Source organism: Myodes glareolus, chromosome 2 (genome assembly GCF_982192425.1).
Source record: "Myodes glareolus chromosome 2, mMyoGla1.1, whole genome shotgun sequence".
Classification (NCBI taxonomy): domain Eukaryota; kingdom Metazoa; phylum Chordata; class Mammalia; order Rodentia; family Cricetidae; genus Myodes; species Myodes glareolus.
Window position 1 is genome coordinate 41358654 of NC_142027.1, and position 16376 is coordinate 41375029.

The 16376-nt window shown below is 34.2% G+C and overlaps 1 protein-coding gene and 1 pseudogene across 1 annotated transcript; both read right to left on the bottom strand.

The window, feature by feature from the left end:
* Positions 1 to 988: 988 nt before the first annotated feature.
* On the bottom strand, positions 989 to 9742 carry LOC125392733 (olfactory receptor 5AC1-like; annotated as a pseudogene).
* A 4918-nt stretch (positions 9743 to 14660) lies between these two features.
* Positions 14661 to 15581, bottom strand: LOC125392858 (olfactory receptor 5AC1-like). Its single transcript, XM_087897123.1, has one exon. The coding sequence runs from the start codon at positions 15579 to 15581 to the stop codon at positions 14661 to 14663; it is 921 nt and encodes a 306-aa protein (XP_087753249.1).
* Between the last annotated feature and the right edge of the window lie 795 nt (positions 15582 to 16376).

A 16376-nucleotide genomic window follows, 5' to 3' on the forward strand; every position in this document is an offset into this window, starting at 1 on the left:
AAGAGAGATTTGACAACGACATCTCATTTAGGGCTCAGTAACCAAATGCCTCACTCTCTTTGAGAAGTGATGGCTATGGGTCTCTATAGCTGTTCCTATCTGATTTTTCCTCTCCCAGCAGTTACAAGTGACAGTTAACTTGTTAACATTTACCCTAGTTGCTATGTATTCATTCATTTACTTCAGTTAATGTTTCTCATTCTTTGTCAGTAAAATTGCTAATAGATGCTTATAATTATGTAAGTCCCTAGAAAATAGCTAGTTTACAAAAGTTAGAATGCTGGGTTATAATGGAGCACAATGTTTCTAAACAAAGTAGCTAAAGACAATGTTTAATTTCCAGCCCTAGACACATATGTAAGGAAATGCCCATAAGGCCCTAGACCAAACCATGAAACTGTCTGCCATCAAACTGAGCTCACAAAACATTCTGAGTAGCAGCTCTATGTTGAAATGTCAGAGTCGTACCTCATACAGTGATCTTGGGTTTGTTGTTTTTTGTTTGTGTTTTGTTCTTGTTATATGATAAATTAAAAAAAAAACACTTGGAACTTGTGACAAATTTTTATTTTTCCCCTGACATTTTTATTAATTTTTTTGTTTATTTTACTTATCAGCCACAGTTTCCCTTCCCTTCTCTCTTTCTGTTCCCTCTCCCAATCTCCCATTAACTCCCCCAATCTATTCCTCCTTCAGAAAGTGGCAGGCCTCCTACGGGAGTCAACAAAACATGGCATATCAAATTGATGCAGGACCAAGCTCCTCCCCCTGCATCAAGGTTGGGCAAGGCAATCTAGAACAGAGAATAGGTTCCAAAAAACCAGATCATGAACCAGGAGTAGGTCCTGATCCCAGTGCTAGGGGATCAGGCAAACAGACCAATCTATACAACTGTCACCCATATGCAGACGGCCTAGTTTGGTCTCATGCAGGCTCCATAGCTGTTGGTCCAGAGACTGTGAGCTCCCACTAGCTCTGTTAGCTGTGCTTATTTCTTTTTTAGTCTTCTCAGGCCTCCCAGAACCTCTTTATTCCTCAGACTATAAATAAATGGATTTAGCAAAGGGATTATTATTGTGTAAAATAAAGAGTACAATTTTTCCTTATCTTCAGCTGGTCCAGACACAGGACATATATAAATAAGGAAGAGATTTCCATAGAACAAAGATACAGACACCAGATGGGCACTGCAGGTAGAGAAGGCTTTACTTCTACCCTTTTCAGACTTCTTTCTCAGGATGGCAAAGAACACACGGGTATAAGAGACTACAATGCTTGCAAATGTGAAGGTTTGTATAAAGATTGAGCAGATGAAAACCACCAGCATATCAAGTGTAGGATCAGTGCAAGAAATGTGAATAACTGAACAATTTCACAGTAGAAATAATGTATAACATTGGACCTGCAGAAAGTTAATCAGATTAATAGCCCCACATAAATTGTTGAATTCAGAACACCTATAAAATATGTAACAACTATGAATTGAGTACAGAGCTTATTGGACATCACCACTGGATAAAGCAGAGGGTTTCACATGGCAACATAGCGGTCATAGGCCATCACTAGCAGCAGGAAACATTCTGTGGTTGCACTGGAACAGAAAAAGTAAAATTGGGCAAAGCACTCAATCAGGGCTATCTCTCGATCTGTAGATAGAAGATTGACAAGCATCTTGGGGGGTCACAGAGGATGAAGTCCATGCATCAGCAAAAGCCAAACATCTGAGGAATGAGTAACAGGAATAATATGAATGTGAGAGTCCTTCCAGATGAGGGCAGTCAGTCCAAGGTTGCCCACCATCGTTATGAGGTAGATGACGAGGAACACCAGGAAGAGTGGCACCTGCAACTCTGGACATTCCATGAGTCCTGTGAGGACAAACTCAGTCACCAGAGTCTTGTTTCATTATGCCGTATCAGACCTGGACAATATATAAGGTGAAAAGGTCAGAACAACCAGACACAGAATTATAAGATGGGGGGACATTTGTGTCACTAACATATTCCTATATGGTGCTTCTCTACTAGTTTTAAATATTTACATTCATTTCTTTACTTAAATAATCAGTTCAAAATTCCTATAATAAAAGGAATAAATATAAAGTGATATGAAAATTTAATGCAAATGCTTTCTTTTCAGTCTAGCATGGTTTTAAAAACCTTCACATGAAAAATCAGTTTCTAGTCTTAAGGTTAATATAAGAAGCAAGAGTAGCCAAATATACTTAATAAATAATGAACTAAGTTAAAGGCTTAATGAACAAAACATTAGGACAAAATCATAAGCAGACAGAATAGAGAGATAAAAATAAGTTCTAGTATGTATATGGCTGATATGAACCCATAATGAGATTAGATACAGTATGTAAACAATGATTGTAACTGTCAGTTATGTGTGTGGAAATAATAAATTAGACTCCACCCTCACATTAAACTTAGAAAGTAACACATAGCAAAGAAAGAGTAGCTTATCTCTATATCCAAGGAAATAACTCATCATAAAACAAACAGCAACAACAACAAGCATTATCTTAAAAACAAAGAACATATAATAAATTTGAGAAATATATTTTAATGTATGAATGAAAGTAACAAGGAGATTTATGTCTGTATTCTGATCACAGTGAAATGGAAGATGGTCAGTTAGAGGCATACAATTTACATACACACATACATACTCACATATATCTCTATTTATATATAACATTATCAGAAATTAAAATTCATAATATATTCCAATATAAATAGAGATGATAAAATAGTATTTTCATATAATAATTATGGAAAAGTAATTGCTACAGGTTTTCTGAAAACAATTTTATAAATTTCCATTTTAAATGCAAATATGTCTGATATATTCTCCTTTTATTATACCCCAGAAATAAAAGCATAAATACACAAAGATTAATCTGTATATGTGTGTGTGTTGTGTGTGTGCATGTAATATATAATAAATCATTTTCTAAGGTGGGAATGGAAACACATATCCAGGATGAACTAGTGGAATAAAATGTGGCACATTAATAACATGGGCTAAAATTTGGTACTGAAAGAAGAAACAGAAACAAAATTTGAGATTGTTAGACAGTATCAAATCTTGAGTGATATGTAGATAAATGAAAATAAATATGATCTCTTTATTGTCACACCACTAATAATTTTGTGTAAAAAGTATCATTTAAAAATATGTTTTGCAAATTGGTAAAGAATGCTAAATTCACTATAGTGTCTTTGGGGGTGGGGTTATTGCTGTTTTGTTATGTGAGGGGAGATAGAGGAAAGGAAGGGAGTGGAGAAGAAACAAGTACTAAATCCCAGTGAGAGTTCTAGCAGAAAAGAAGCCTAAATCATTTCACAAACAACAAAAAAATAGGTAAGTATGCATATGTAGATATTGCATGTAGATATCTGAAAGGAGGGCCTTTACAAGTTAATGGTGCAGAACAGAGGCAGAAATAAAAGAACAGTGACTTCCGATTGTTACCTTTCATAGGGATATTTCTGTACTGAAAATCCCATGTAAAAGGAGGAGCACTTCATCTTTAATTTTAGAACTAAAACTCATCTAAGTTCAGAAATAACCCCAAGGAAAAGAAACATATTTGCTTACGAATGGTTCTCAACCTCCCTAATTCCGTGACTCTTAACTACAGTTCCTTATTTTGTGGTGATTCCTAACCATATAATTATTTTCCTTGCCACTCTTTAACTATAATCTTGCTACTATCATGAATCATAATGTAAACAGCTATGTTTTCCTATGATTTTAGGTGGAATCACAATCCACAGGTTAAGAATCAATGATTTAAATATTTTAAGTGGGGAAATTTTTTTAGCATGGAAAGTAGATACTTAAAAGAAGAACCTTAAACTTACCTTTAATTAATAAAGAATCAGTTAGATTGGCAAAAAGAAAAGAAAAAGAAGAACATCCAAGAAAAGAAAGTTGTTTTTTGTCCAGCAATTTTCTGATAAAGCTTATTCCAGTGTTTTTTATTTCTGACCCTGTCATGAAAGGACATATAAAGTTAAATTAAATTGAGATTTTTTTTATGATTGATAATTTCTTAAAGAATGTCCAGTTTTCAGATTAATATCTTTAAGGTATAATACATACAAGAATACATGTTGTTATGTTTTCATATGTTAAAAGCATAAATAGTTTGATAAAAATAGTTAATATTGAAGACAATAAAATTTTAGTTATGACAGTACATTATGTTCATCTAATTTTAAATATCATCTTTGAGAATAAATATCAGCATGGAGAATGAACAAGTTCTGTCTTTAGTGAAAATGCAAGTTTGGGAGCAAATTGGAATTCTTTCAAATATCTACAAAAACTCTATTATGCAAAAGATAACCAAATGCTGATTTAAATTATAACTGATTAGATACATATCATCTAAGATTCAACATTCTTCATATCCTCAGACTACTTATATTTTCAGTTTCAGATCATGCAGTATTATTTGAGGCAAATACTTATGAATTTGTATATAAAATATACTAGGGAGAAATGAATCGCCTAAGTTTCAAAGCTCAATTAACTAATACAAACTTTTTAACAATGCTGTCTCTTCTACCATAAAATGTAATTGGAACATCAGCAAATGAGCATCAATTTCTATGTCTGGAGATGTCTTTGGAATTTTTTGTTCTCTAACAAAAAATGCAACTTTATAACAGTGAAAATTATGAAAATATTTCCACTTTCACCCAATCACTGCAAATCTTTGGAAAACTGGAACCATGCTCATTTTCTGGAAATACCATTCAAAGTACAGGATGAGACAGTGTTATTTGTGCAAAGATTTTCTCAGGAACTCCAAATTAGAGCAGAATAGCATTTCTTTTACCTACTGCTAATTCACCCCTTAAACAATGTTGAAGTTCCCTGAGTATTGTGAAGAGACTCCCAATAGGACAATGCCAGCATTGTTCAACTGGGCATTTTCAAGAATCATTAAATAATCCACACAAAGTTACAATTAAGAGTGTGCATGTGTCCTCTGATACTCTGTAGGGGTTTATTTAGCAGTTAGGATGAACAGTGTTTGCAGTGAGCTTGTTTTCCTTCTTCTTATTCTTCATAATTGAGCATGGCTGAAATTATCTAATTAACTTTATTTTCATGGGAAAATCCCAAAGGCATTTGAAATTTAACAAGTTCAATCTTGAAATGGTCTTTCTCTACCCTGTTCCTAAGCCTAATTTTCTTTCTATGTTCTTAGGAAACCAACTCTTCTAGAATTTATTAGCTGAAGATTATATTGTATCCATAGATTTCTTTGCTTGTTCATAAATAAGCTCAACCCAGAAATTATTCATAATTTGTTGGGACTTACATAACCTCCTAGCAATTCTTTCTTACAATAGAGTCATCAAATACAATTTTCACACTAATTAACACTTATAAAATATACCACCACTTTTCACCACCACTTCAAAGGCAAACCTTCTTCATAGGATTTATGATTCTCCTTGTTCCTAACATAACAACTAGTATTCTCAATTATCCTACACCACATATTGAGAAATAGACATAATAAATAGACTGAATACAGTTAAAAGTTTTTGTCATCATAGCTGTATATCATTTCACTACACCATCAATTACTTCATAGTTCTTCCATAATATCTTAGTGGATTGAAAAGAAGCTCAGTTATTATTTATGTAAAGTACAATATCTGCGTTTTGAACTTAAGGAAAATTCAACCCCACCACTTCAGAATCCAAAGGATTTGATTTTACAATTCAACCCTGCTACATCCACAGCTGTCACTCCAGTGTAGCAGAAATGCTGACCGGTCGGACTGTCGCCGTAGGATTGGGGATTATGCTCCACGGAGCTGTCACCCCAGGCTGTCCCTTGGCAATCAGTTGTGGTCATGATGCCACCTGAGTCGCCATTTGCACTGACTCAAATACTCTGTAGGGGCTTATTTAGCAGTTAGAATGAACAGTGTTTGCAGTGAGCTTGTTTTCCTTCCTCTTATTCTTCATAATTGAGCATGGCTGAAATTATCTAATTAACTTTATTTAATTGGCACTGATATGGCTGTCTTTTCTTTGTTTTTCTGTTCTGTGTGATTCTTGCATCTTGCCAACAGATCAGACTATTCCAAAAAAGTTGCTGATATGAACAAGACTGCTGAGGACATTTTTGAGCTCTACCATTTATTATAGCCTTTAAGGAAGTAGCCAGTTCTGGGAATTGGGGGTCATCATTAGGACAATTCCTTGGTGATAAAGGAGTTGCCCTTATCAGGAGAAACCATGGAGAGTCAGGTAGGGAGGAGAGTTGAGGTCAGTGGTGTGGGACGAGTTTCAACATGTCCTTGAGCAATAACCGCAACTGACATTTAGAACAGATTATGGACACATAAATTTGCTGTTCTTGTTAAATAGAAACGTTGATTCCTTTTGTTTTATTTGCTGATGTATGCCTTTGCCAAGTTTCTGAATTGTAATGGTATAAAAGCTTTTGCCTGGCTGAAGTAAAATCGCAGCAGCATATTCACTCAGAGTGTGTCTGACTGTCATTCCTGCTCCGATTCCTTATTTCTCCTGCAGCCTTCACCCTTGTTCTCCCACGGTCTGAGTGGCTCCCCTGAGCCGGTCAGTGGCACAACCCCTTTTTCCAATTTGGCTTTCTAAAGTGTCTATTTTCTCATCTGGATATAGCCAGAAGGAAGTACTTTATCATGAGTTTTGCGCATAAAATGAAAAATTGGCTAGAAATTTATCATGAGTTTTGCACATAAAATGAAAAATTGGCTAGAAATTTAAGTGGTGTATGTTACTCTCAATTAAAAACTAAGCAATCTGACTATATATAATTATATATTTCTAAAAGGGAAAACATGGATACTAACAAGATAATAGTTTTTCTATTATGGTTCCTCTACCATTTTTCCATTATCCTGTTTTCTCTCTTAAAATACACTCCCAAGTTCTTAAATATACAAAATACTAAAGGTACCCAGTGAAACTATTCTGTAAAAAAATTTATTGGCAGCCTCCTTCCTTTAGATACCAAATGCATGTTATTTATGTCTTATGTTTAAAGTGGAATTTCCCTCTGTATGCTGTAAATACCAGTGGTTAATAAAGAAACTTTTTGGGCCTGAACAGAGAGCAGTGGTAAACTGAATTTTGGGAGAAGGAAGGCAGAGTTTAGAGAGAAGCCATGTAACTTCACCAGAGACGGATGCCAGAATTTGACCATATAAGCCATGGTCTCAAGGTGATACACAGATTATTAGAAATGGGTTAAATTAATATGTAAAAGCTAGCCAATAAGAAACTAGAGCTAATGCGCCAAAGAGTGATTTAATTAATACAGTTTCTATGTGATTATTTTGATTCTGGGATTCTGGTACAAACAAGCAACCCTCCTCCTATATATGTTATTTATTATAGTCCCCAAATTACAATGGCTATAGGATTTATTATAAAGTATATGAATGTTTAAAGGTATCCAAATTACGTATCTCATTCATTGAAAGCAATGGGTAGACCTACCTTTCTGCAAAATATCCCCTGAATCTTATTTCCTTCTAGAGCAGAACAAAATAATGGAATACAATTCAGTATGTATGGTTGTCCATCAATGAGTATGAGATGTCTCCAATTCTCACTCATAATTTGTATCAAGGATATATCATCCATGTGAATAGCACCCTGCCTCATACCATGTAATATACTGAAGTGTTCTAGCAGGCTTTATATATCTGGGGGGAAAGCACCAAAAGCCACTAAAAATATACTAATACCTGTCATGAACGAACATTAATTTTGTAATGCTTGGGATTTTAAAAAATAAATATAAATATCATGGGAATAAACGTTGTAACATTTAAATATTTTTTATTTTTATTAATTTATTTATTATTCTATTTTAAATAGAAAATAAACAATCTTTTTTTCATTTTACATACCATTCCCAGTTTTCACTTCCTTCCCTCGTCCCCTTCACCCTATCTCCACCCTATCTCCCATCCACTCCTTAGAGAGGGCAAGGCCCATTGCTTTGGGGAAGGTCCAAGGCCTTCCCTACTATATCTAGGCTGAACAAGGTATACATACAGAGAGAACAGATTTGAAAAAGGCCAGTACAAGCAGTAGGGATAAATCCTGGTTCCACTGCGAGTGGCCCTGCAGTCTGCCCCAGCCATACATCTATCACTCACATTCAGAGGAACTAGTTTAAAAAAAGACAAAAGTGTAACCTACTGAATGGGAATAGATCTTCAAAAATCCAACATCAGTCAGAGGACTGATCTTCAAAATATATGAAGAATTCAAAAAATTAGAAATCAAAACTCCTAAAAACTCAATTAAAAATAGGGTACAGACTTAAACAAAGAATTCTCAACTGGTGAATCTAAAATGGCTGAAAGACATTTATGGAAATGTTCAATATCCTTAGACATCTGGAAAATGCAAATCAAAACAACTCAGAGATACATTCTTGTACCTGTCAGAATGGCTAAGATTAAAACACCCATGATAGCCATTGCTGGAGAGGATGTGGAATAAGGGGAACACTCATCCATTGTTGGTATAAAGGCAAAATTGTATAACCGCTTTGGAAATCAGTATGGTGATTTCTCAGAAAATTGGAAATCAACCTACCTCAAGACCCAGCAATACCATTCTTGGGCATATACCCAAAAGATGCCCAATCATACTACAAGAACATGTGTTCAACTATGTTCATAGTAGCATTATTTGTAATAATGAGAACCTGGAAACAACCTAGTATTGTAATTAACATGTAATTAACATGTAATAATTAATTGATTATTTGTGCCTGGGCTGCTAGGAAACAAAATGCAGTATCTATCTACAAGTGGCACTTAAAGTGCTCTCTAAGTTAAAAAGAAAAATTGGAACTTGATCAATTAGCAGGAATAGACCCAGCATAAATTGTAGTCCTATTCACTAATGATGAAATTGATAAACTATGGGAAGAAAGTGAAGTCTGGCAAAGAACTTATGATAACTTTTTGAGAGAGATTAACCACAACTATCCCAAAAGTGAGGGGATTTGACTTATAAAGAGAACTAATTGGAGTCTTCCTTGCATTATACAGGTTACACCAATAACTGGAACCCCTACATTCTACAACATTCTTTATTAATACAAATAAATCAGGAAAGTCAGGTTACAAATGAGAAAATTTAAGTAAAGTAGAACAAAGCTCTTATGTTTCTATTCAAAATTCAGAAACACATGCTATTTTCATGGTACTAAAGAACTTTAGAGAATCTCTCAATATAGTTTCTAATTTGTGATATGCAGAAGAGTTGTTTTGCATATTGAAACAACTGAATTTATACCAGATGATAGTGATGTGACTTTATCATTTATTCAGGTATAAGATATACTCAGGAATACACATCATTTCATTACATAACATATGTCTGATCTCTTACAGGTCTGTCAGGTTCTTTAGCACAAGGTAATGTAGAAATCAACCAATTGTTGATAAGAAATGTGCTGAAGACCTCAGAATTTCATGAAAAGCATCATATCAATAACAAAGTTTATTAAAAGGACTTTCTATCACATGACAGCAAGCCAAGGAAATTATGAGGAAATGTCCTACATTTTTAAACAACCAAACTTTACTACCTGCATGATGTATTCCAAACGGTAATCAAAGGAATTAAATCGGGCAGACAAATCTGTTCCATTTTGTAGAATTTGGAAAACTAAATGTGTACACCACATAATTGATAATTATTCAGGTTTTCAATGACAACTACTTTGAGTTTGGAAAAGGCTAATTCAGTAATGACATATTTGCTAGAAGATATGGCCACCATGAATATAAATTCACAAAAGAAAACAGACAATGCTTCAGCATATGTCACTAGGAAAATGAAACAGCCTTTCACTTTTTATAATTTAAAGCATATTAAACATATGACAAACAATCCTACAAATCAGGTTGTTATAGAAAGATCAAATCTAACTATTAAATATATGTTTAATAAAAAAGAAGAGTTGATAAACACCCCAGAAATAGATTGCACAATGCTTCATTAATCTTAAATTTTATTAGTGCTAATGAAAAACTAACAACAGTTGCAGACAAATATTGGACAATAGAAAAAAACTGCTGAATTAAATCAGTTAGTCTGCTTCCAGGATGTGTTGACATCAGAATGGAAATCAGGAGATGTGCTACATTGCAGAAGGGGATTTGCTCTTCTTTCCACAGGAGAAGAAAAACTATGGATACCACCAAAATAAATCAAGATTTGGTTTGAAAAAGAGAAATCTCTTGATAAAGAAAAATAACAGATAATCAAAAAAGTGACAATACTGCAAACTGTATGGAAATATCACAAAGGTCGGGGCGGGTTTTGGTCTTGTCTTGGCAGGAAAATAGGAAATAGCCTTCTTCAAGAAATCAAGGGAGTTTGGACATCTAGATGCTTAAAGCTTTCTTTGAAAAATCAAGAGACTTTGAACATCTAAATTCCAGAAAGAATCACCAAGCAAAGAAAAGTCTAACTAAGAATACCAATATTCTCATCAGGAAAATGAAAATCAAAACTACTTTGAGATTCTATCTTATAACTGTCAGTATGGCAAAGATCAACAACACATATGTCAATTCATGCTGGCAATGATATGGATGAAGGGGAATATGCCTCCCTTGTTGGTGATAGTGCTAAGTTGTATAGATACTATAGAAATCAATGTGGCAGTACCTTAGAAAACTGGGAATCAATCTACCTATCGATCTAGTTATACCACTCTTGGGCATGTTCTCAGAAGATATTAGAGCCTCCTAAAAGTACACCTGTTCAACTATTTCAAAGATGCTTTATTAGTAACACCCCAAACTGGAAACAAACTATATATCCCACAACAGAGGAATAGATAAGCAAAATACGATACATTAACACAGTGGATAGAGATCACAGTGGATGAGCTGTTTTAAAATGTCATCATTAATTTCACAGGAGAATATATGTAACTAGAAAAAAATCATCCTGGAGTAAGGTAACACAAATCCAGAAATATAAATATTATATGTATCCACTTAAAAGTGGATATTAGTCATTAAGTAAATAATCAAGCTACAATCTACAAACACAGATAGGATGGATGAAGAAAGATCTAGGCATATGCATGGATTTCTCTGGGAAAGGGAAATAGAATATAGAATTTAAGAGTTGATGGGGCACAGGTGAGGAAGGGAGCAGGAGGGAACATGTGAAGGATGGTGGTATGGAAGGAGAGCGTGTGTGGAGATACATCTGAAATTGGGGGTATATGGGAGGTGATGTGGAAACCTAGTGCAATGGAAACTTTCTAGAATCTATGAAGGTGACCCTAATGAGGACTCCTGGTAAAGGAGGACAGAGAATTTAAAAAGGACATTTGCTGTAGTCAGGTAAGACTTCCAATGGCAGGACTAGGTGCATTCAATTAAGATATCGGCCAAGGGGTTCCCCTGGAAGTACCCAAATCACCATGTTCTTGATAAGACAAAAGATTGTTCTCTAAAAGCTGACAGCAAATCCACTTGCAAAGGACAACATCCATATAACTCATTGAGCATGGAAAAGTTAAACTGGTGCCTACATGGAGCCTCACTCCTATGTTCTAGTCTGTTTGGTGTGGGAAGGTATTCTGCAGACTACCAAAAGGGAAATGTAAATAGCAACCCAGTCACAAAACCTTTGAACTACTTTCTGTCTTGCCTGCATTATATGCTAGGGCCACAATGGGACAGAACTTGTGGGAATAATCAACTAATGTCTGATTTGACTTAAGGCCCATTCTTTGAAAAGAACCTCATACTCAACACTGCTTGGGTACCTAAGAAAGAAAGACTAGATAGCCCAGTTTGGCGTAAAACAAAACATGACTTGTCAAAATATAAACTAAAAAAGAATAAAATGCATCCTAAATGTTATTCTGCTATACAAGTAGACCAGGGCCTTATCCAGATATCATTAAAGTGACTTCTGATAGGAGATGGGAACAAACACATAGACCCACAACCAGGCATTATGCTAAAAAATAAAAGGTATAATTGGAAGTTTCAATCGGATACCTCTTCTCAAGGCTCAAGCAATCTTACAGAAGAGGATGTAAAATGGTTTTAAGGGTAAGAGGGGATGGAGACCAGGAGACCAAGTTCCTTTGAATTAACTATGCAGAGGGCATATGAACTCACAAAGACTCAAGCACCAAACACAGGGCCTACATCAGTCTGCACCAGGTCCTCTGTATGCATTATAGCTATAAGCTTAGAATTTTAATGGACACCTGACTATGAGAACAAGTGGATCTCTGAATCTTTTGCCTGTTCTTTGGATACATTTTTTTTTCCTGTTGGGTTGCTCTGTCCAACTTCTTATGGAAGTTTTTGCATCATTTTTTATAATTTATTTTGTCAAGTTTTGATTGCTATTTCTTAGAAGTCTGCCCTTTCTAGTGAAATACAGAAAGGGAGAAGATCTGGTGGGAGAGGAGTAGAACTGGAAGGAGTAGAGAAAAGGGAAACTATAATCAAAATGTATTGTATAAGAAAATAATCTATTTTAAGATTTTTTTAAAAAAAAGACAGAACAAGATTATTAAATGTAGAAAGTACTATATAAAAGATATTTTTAAAGCATATTCTTAATAAAAAACAGGAGAAGGAAATAATTTGGGCTTGAAAAGAATTTTAGATTGTAAATTAGTTTGTCTCTAGCATCAATACATTTTTTTAAATATGTAAATATATAAGGATGAAACTAGGAGGATTAACTATGTTATACAATGCATAAAAGATAAAATGTAAAGATAGTGTGTATCATTCTTTAGTTCTCAAAATCAAAGTCTATGAAATATTCCTTAGGTCAAAATTAAATAAAAACTAATTCTGACTGTACACTTATGTTTATTTCAAAAGAAAAAAAACCTAGTTTGGAGAACAAAGATTTTTATGCTTTATTCATCTATGTAGTAGGTTATTTGAAATCCACTCAGTAGAATGTATCCATATGCCACCAGGACATAATTAAAAATATATCTTAATGCTAAATTCATATGTTTCCAATAGGGTTAAAATCTTCTTCAATCAGAATGTTATTGCCACAGGAGTAGTGAATATTATGCTTGGAACAATTATTGCTGTTTGAAGAACTCTTGCTAAATTATTTACTTTTGAGTTTTCTTATCTTTTTGTTTTCCCGCTGTATTGCTTTATGAGAAAAAGTATGAACATGAGTAGGTATTGAGGAGAGGAGTATTTGGGAAATGATGGAAAGGAGAAAGAATATGAGCAAAATATTTTACATGAAGACTTTTTAAATAAAATATAAGAATTTAAATAAGTTTTAAAAGAATCATGTTATATTAAAATACTTTTAACTATTTTAGTTATTTAACTTTTAAAATTTGATAGCTTCAATAAATATGACAGAAATGATGACCTTTTAAAAGTACTGTTAAGCACATACATAGTCATTTGAGGGCCGGGAAGACAGATCAATGGTTATGAAACTTTGTTGCACTAATATGTTGAACAAACTTGAGTTTGATCCCTTTTATAAAAAACGATGAAAGCATAGTAGGGTCTGAAGACCAGAGAATGACTGGACCTTCCTAGTCAGGACTCTGTCCCAAAGTTAAGAGAGAAATATTGTCTCAAAATCACTAAGTTGGAAAATGAGAAATCTTCTTCTGACCTCCATATATCACACACAAACATACACACAGTCATACACAGACACAGAGAAAATCATGCACACACAGAGACACACATACAGAAAGTCACACACACACATACACATACACACAGAGACACACATACACATATACACAAACAGAGTCATATACACACATAAAAAGAGACACAGTCATACACACACATACACACACACACACACTACACACACACACACACACACACACACACACACATACACACACATTCTGTGAGTAGTGAGAGAAATTAAAACACAGGGCAAGACCTTCACTTAAAGCAAGATTTTCTGAGCAGCAAATATGGAATATAGGGTTTCCTCTGATTATGACAAATAAACTTACACTTGCAACTTTTATCCATTAAATAAAAATGCATTAAAAGTAGTAACACTTTTTTGGAGAGCACTTTTTTTGGTAAGATAATTAAAAATGTAAATTTTAGGCTGAGCAGTGGTGGTGCATGCCTTTAATCTCAACATTTGGGAGGCATAGGCAGGCTAGTCTCTGTGAGTTCAAGACCAGCCGGGTCTACAAGAGCTAGTTCTAGGATATAAAGTGTTATTACACAGAGAAACTCTAGCATAAATATATTTAAAACAAATTATTTATACCAATATAGAATTTCCTTAGAGAATATACATTCAAACTACTTCTAAAATTTATATATTTATAAAAACTACAGTTTGCTTATGCTACAAAGAGATTTAATTTGCTGAGTTATTTTAATTTATCTGTGTGGGTTTGAGATCTACATTTAAAGAGTGCATTAATGATTTAGAAATCTGTAATATTTCTATGACAATCACACAGACTAAAGATTACATAAAAATGTAATTATTTAACAGTATATTAGTTGCTATATGTGATAATACAAGACTATAAATTTTGATGTATTTAAAAGATAAACATCAAACATTTTTCTGAAAAGAATTTATGACTTTATGAGTTTTCTCAGAGCACCTAAAACTTCCTTATTTCTTAAACTGTAAATAAAGGGGTTCAGCAGAGGAATCACAATGGTGTAGAACAGAGAATACATCTTATCCTTATATTTACTTGGTCCAGACCCAGGGCTCACGTACATAAAAAAGAGAGTGCCATAGAACAAGGAGACAGAAAGCAGGTGGGCACTGCAGGTGGAGAAGGTTTTGCTTCTGCCCCTCTCAGGCTTTGTTTTCAGAATGGAATAAAGGACACAGGCATAGGAGACCATGATACTCATGAAGGTAATAACTTGTATGACAGCAGAAAAAATGAACACAACTAATGCATTAATAGATGGGTCAGTACAAGAGAGTGTATAGAGTGGCAAGATCTCACAGTAGAAATGATCTATTACATTGGACTTGCAGAATGTTAATCTAAATAATAATCCTACATGGACAAGTGGATGCAGAAAGCCAATTATATATGAAACACTTATCAGGCAAGTGTACACTCTATTGGACATCACTACAAGATAGAACAGAGGGTTACATATGGCAACATACCGGTCATAAGCCATCATTACCAGAAGAAAACATTCTGTGGTAGCACTAGATCCAAAAAAATAATATTGGGCCATGCATTCATGGAGGGAAATCATTTTGTCATGGTTTATGATGCTGACAAGCATCCTAGGAGTCACTGAGGATGAAGTACAGGCATCTGCAAAGGCTAAACTTCCAAGGAAGAAGTACATAGGAGTGTGAAGATGGGGGTCCTTCCAGATGAGAAAGATTAAGCCAAAGTTACCCACCATGGTGGTGATGTAGATGAAGAAAAACACCAGGAACAGGGGGGCTTGCAGCTCTGGGCGATCTGTAATTCCTCTGAGAACAAACTCAGTCAGCAGGGTCCTGTTGACTTCCATAATATTCCCTCACTGTAAAGAGATATAGATGAAAAAATATGACCAAGATTCAAGCAAGGTGGAATTAATGTCAATGTCACATTCTCTCTCTCAGATGTTCGTTAATCAAACCATATAAGTTTAGATTATTTCTGATTTTACAAGTGCACATGACATAGAAAGATAGAGTGATTTTTGAGGTACAGTGAATTTTCATGGTGTGTTTTTATGAGAATTATTAAGTAATAACCTAACCATAGCAATAAGGTCCTAGAATACTCTCATAGTCACTCTAAGTTGCACAGATACTTGTAGTGTTTTATACACAAGTAAGAATGAAAAATATATAATACACATGTATTCCAGTTACTTTAAACAATAGTGATAGCAGTACAAAGTGTTTAATAAAATTCTCAACTGCTTCTTATCTTCATTATACTGAATAACAAAAGCAGAAAGAACTTTAGTTTTGATAATATATATCATTAATTGTTTCTTAAGAGACACAAAAAGATAATAAATAGAACTCTTTTTTCTAAAGATACTTTTAAATTTCTGCTATAGAATTATATTTACCAGTCATTGGATCATTTAAGAAACTAACTATTTGTTATCTTGTTTGTTATGACACTATAATTCTTAGTTCATGACATAGGACTGATATTTAAGGTGATATAGCCAAGATGTTAAAATTACTCTTATAAGAGGAAGCACACATGCTCATACATACACTTGTGATTTGTTTGCATCTTATGAGATGCAAAATTAAAGATATAGCTCTTGCATCTTTAATTTTGCATCTTATAAGATGCAAAC

Bases quoted from the DNA above. Each gene is read 5' to 3' on its own strand.
- LOC125392858 (XM_087897123.1), bottom strand. From the start codon at position 15,581: ATGGAAGTCAACAGGACCCTGCTGACTGAGTTTGTTCTCAGAGGAATT.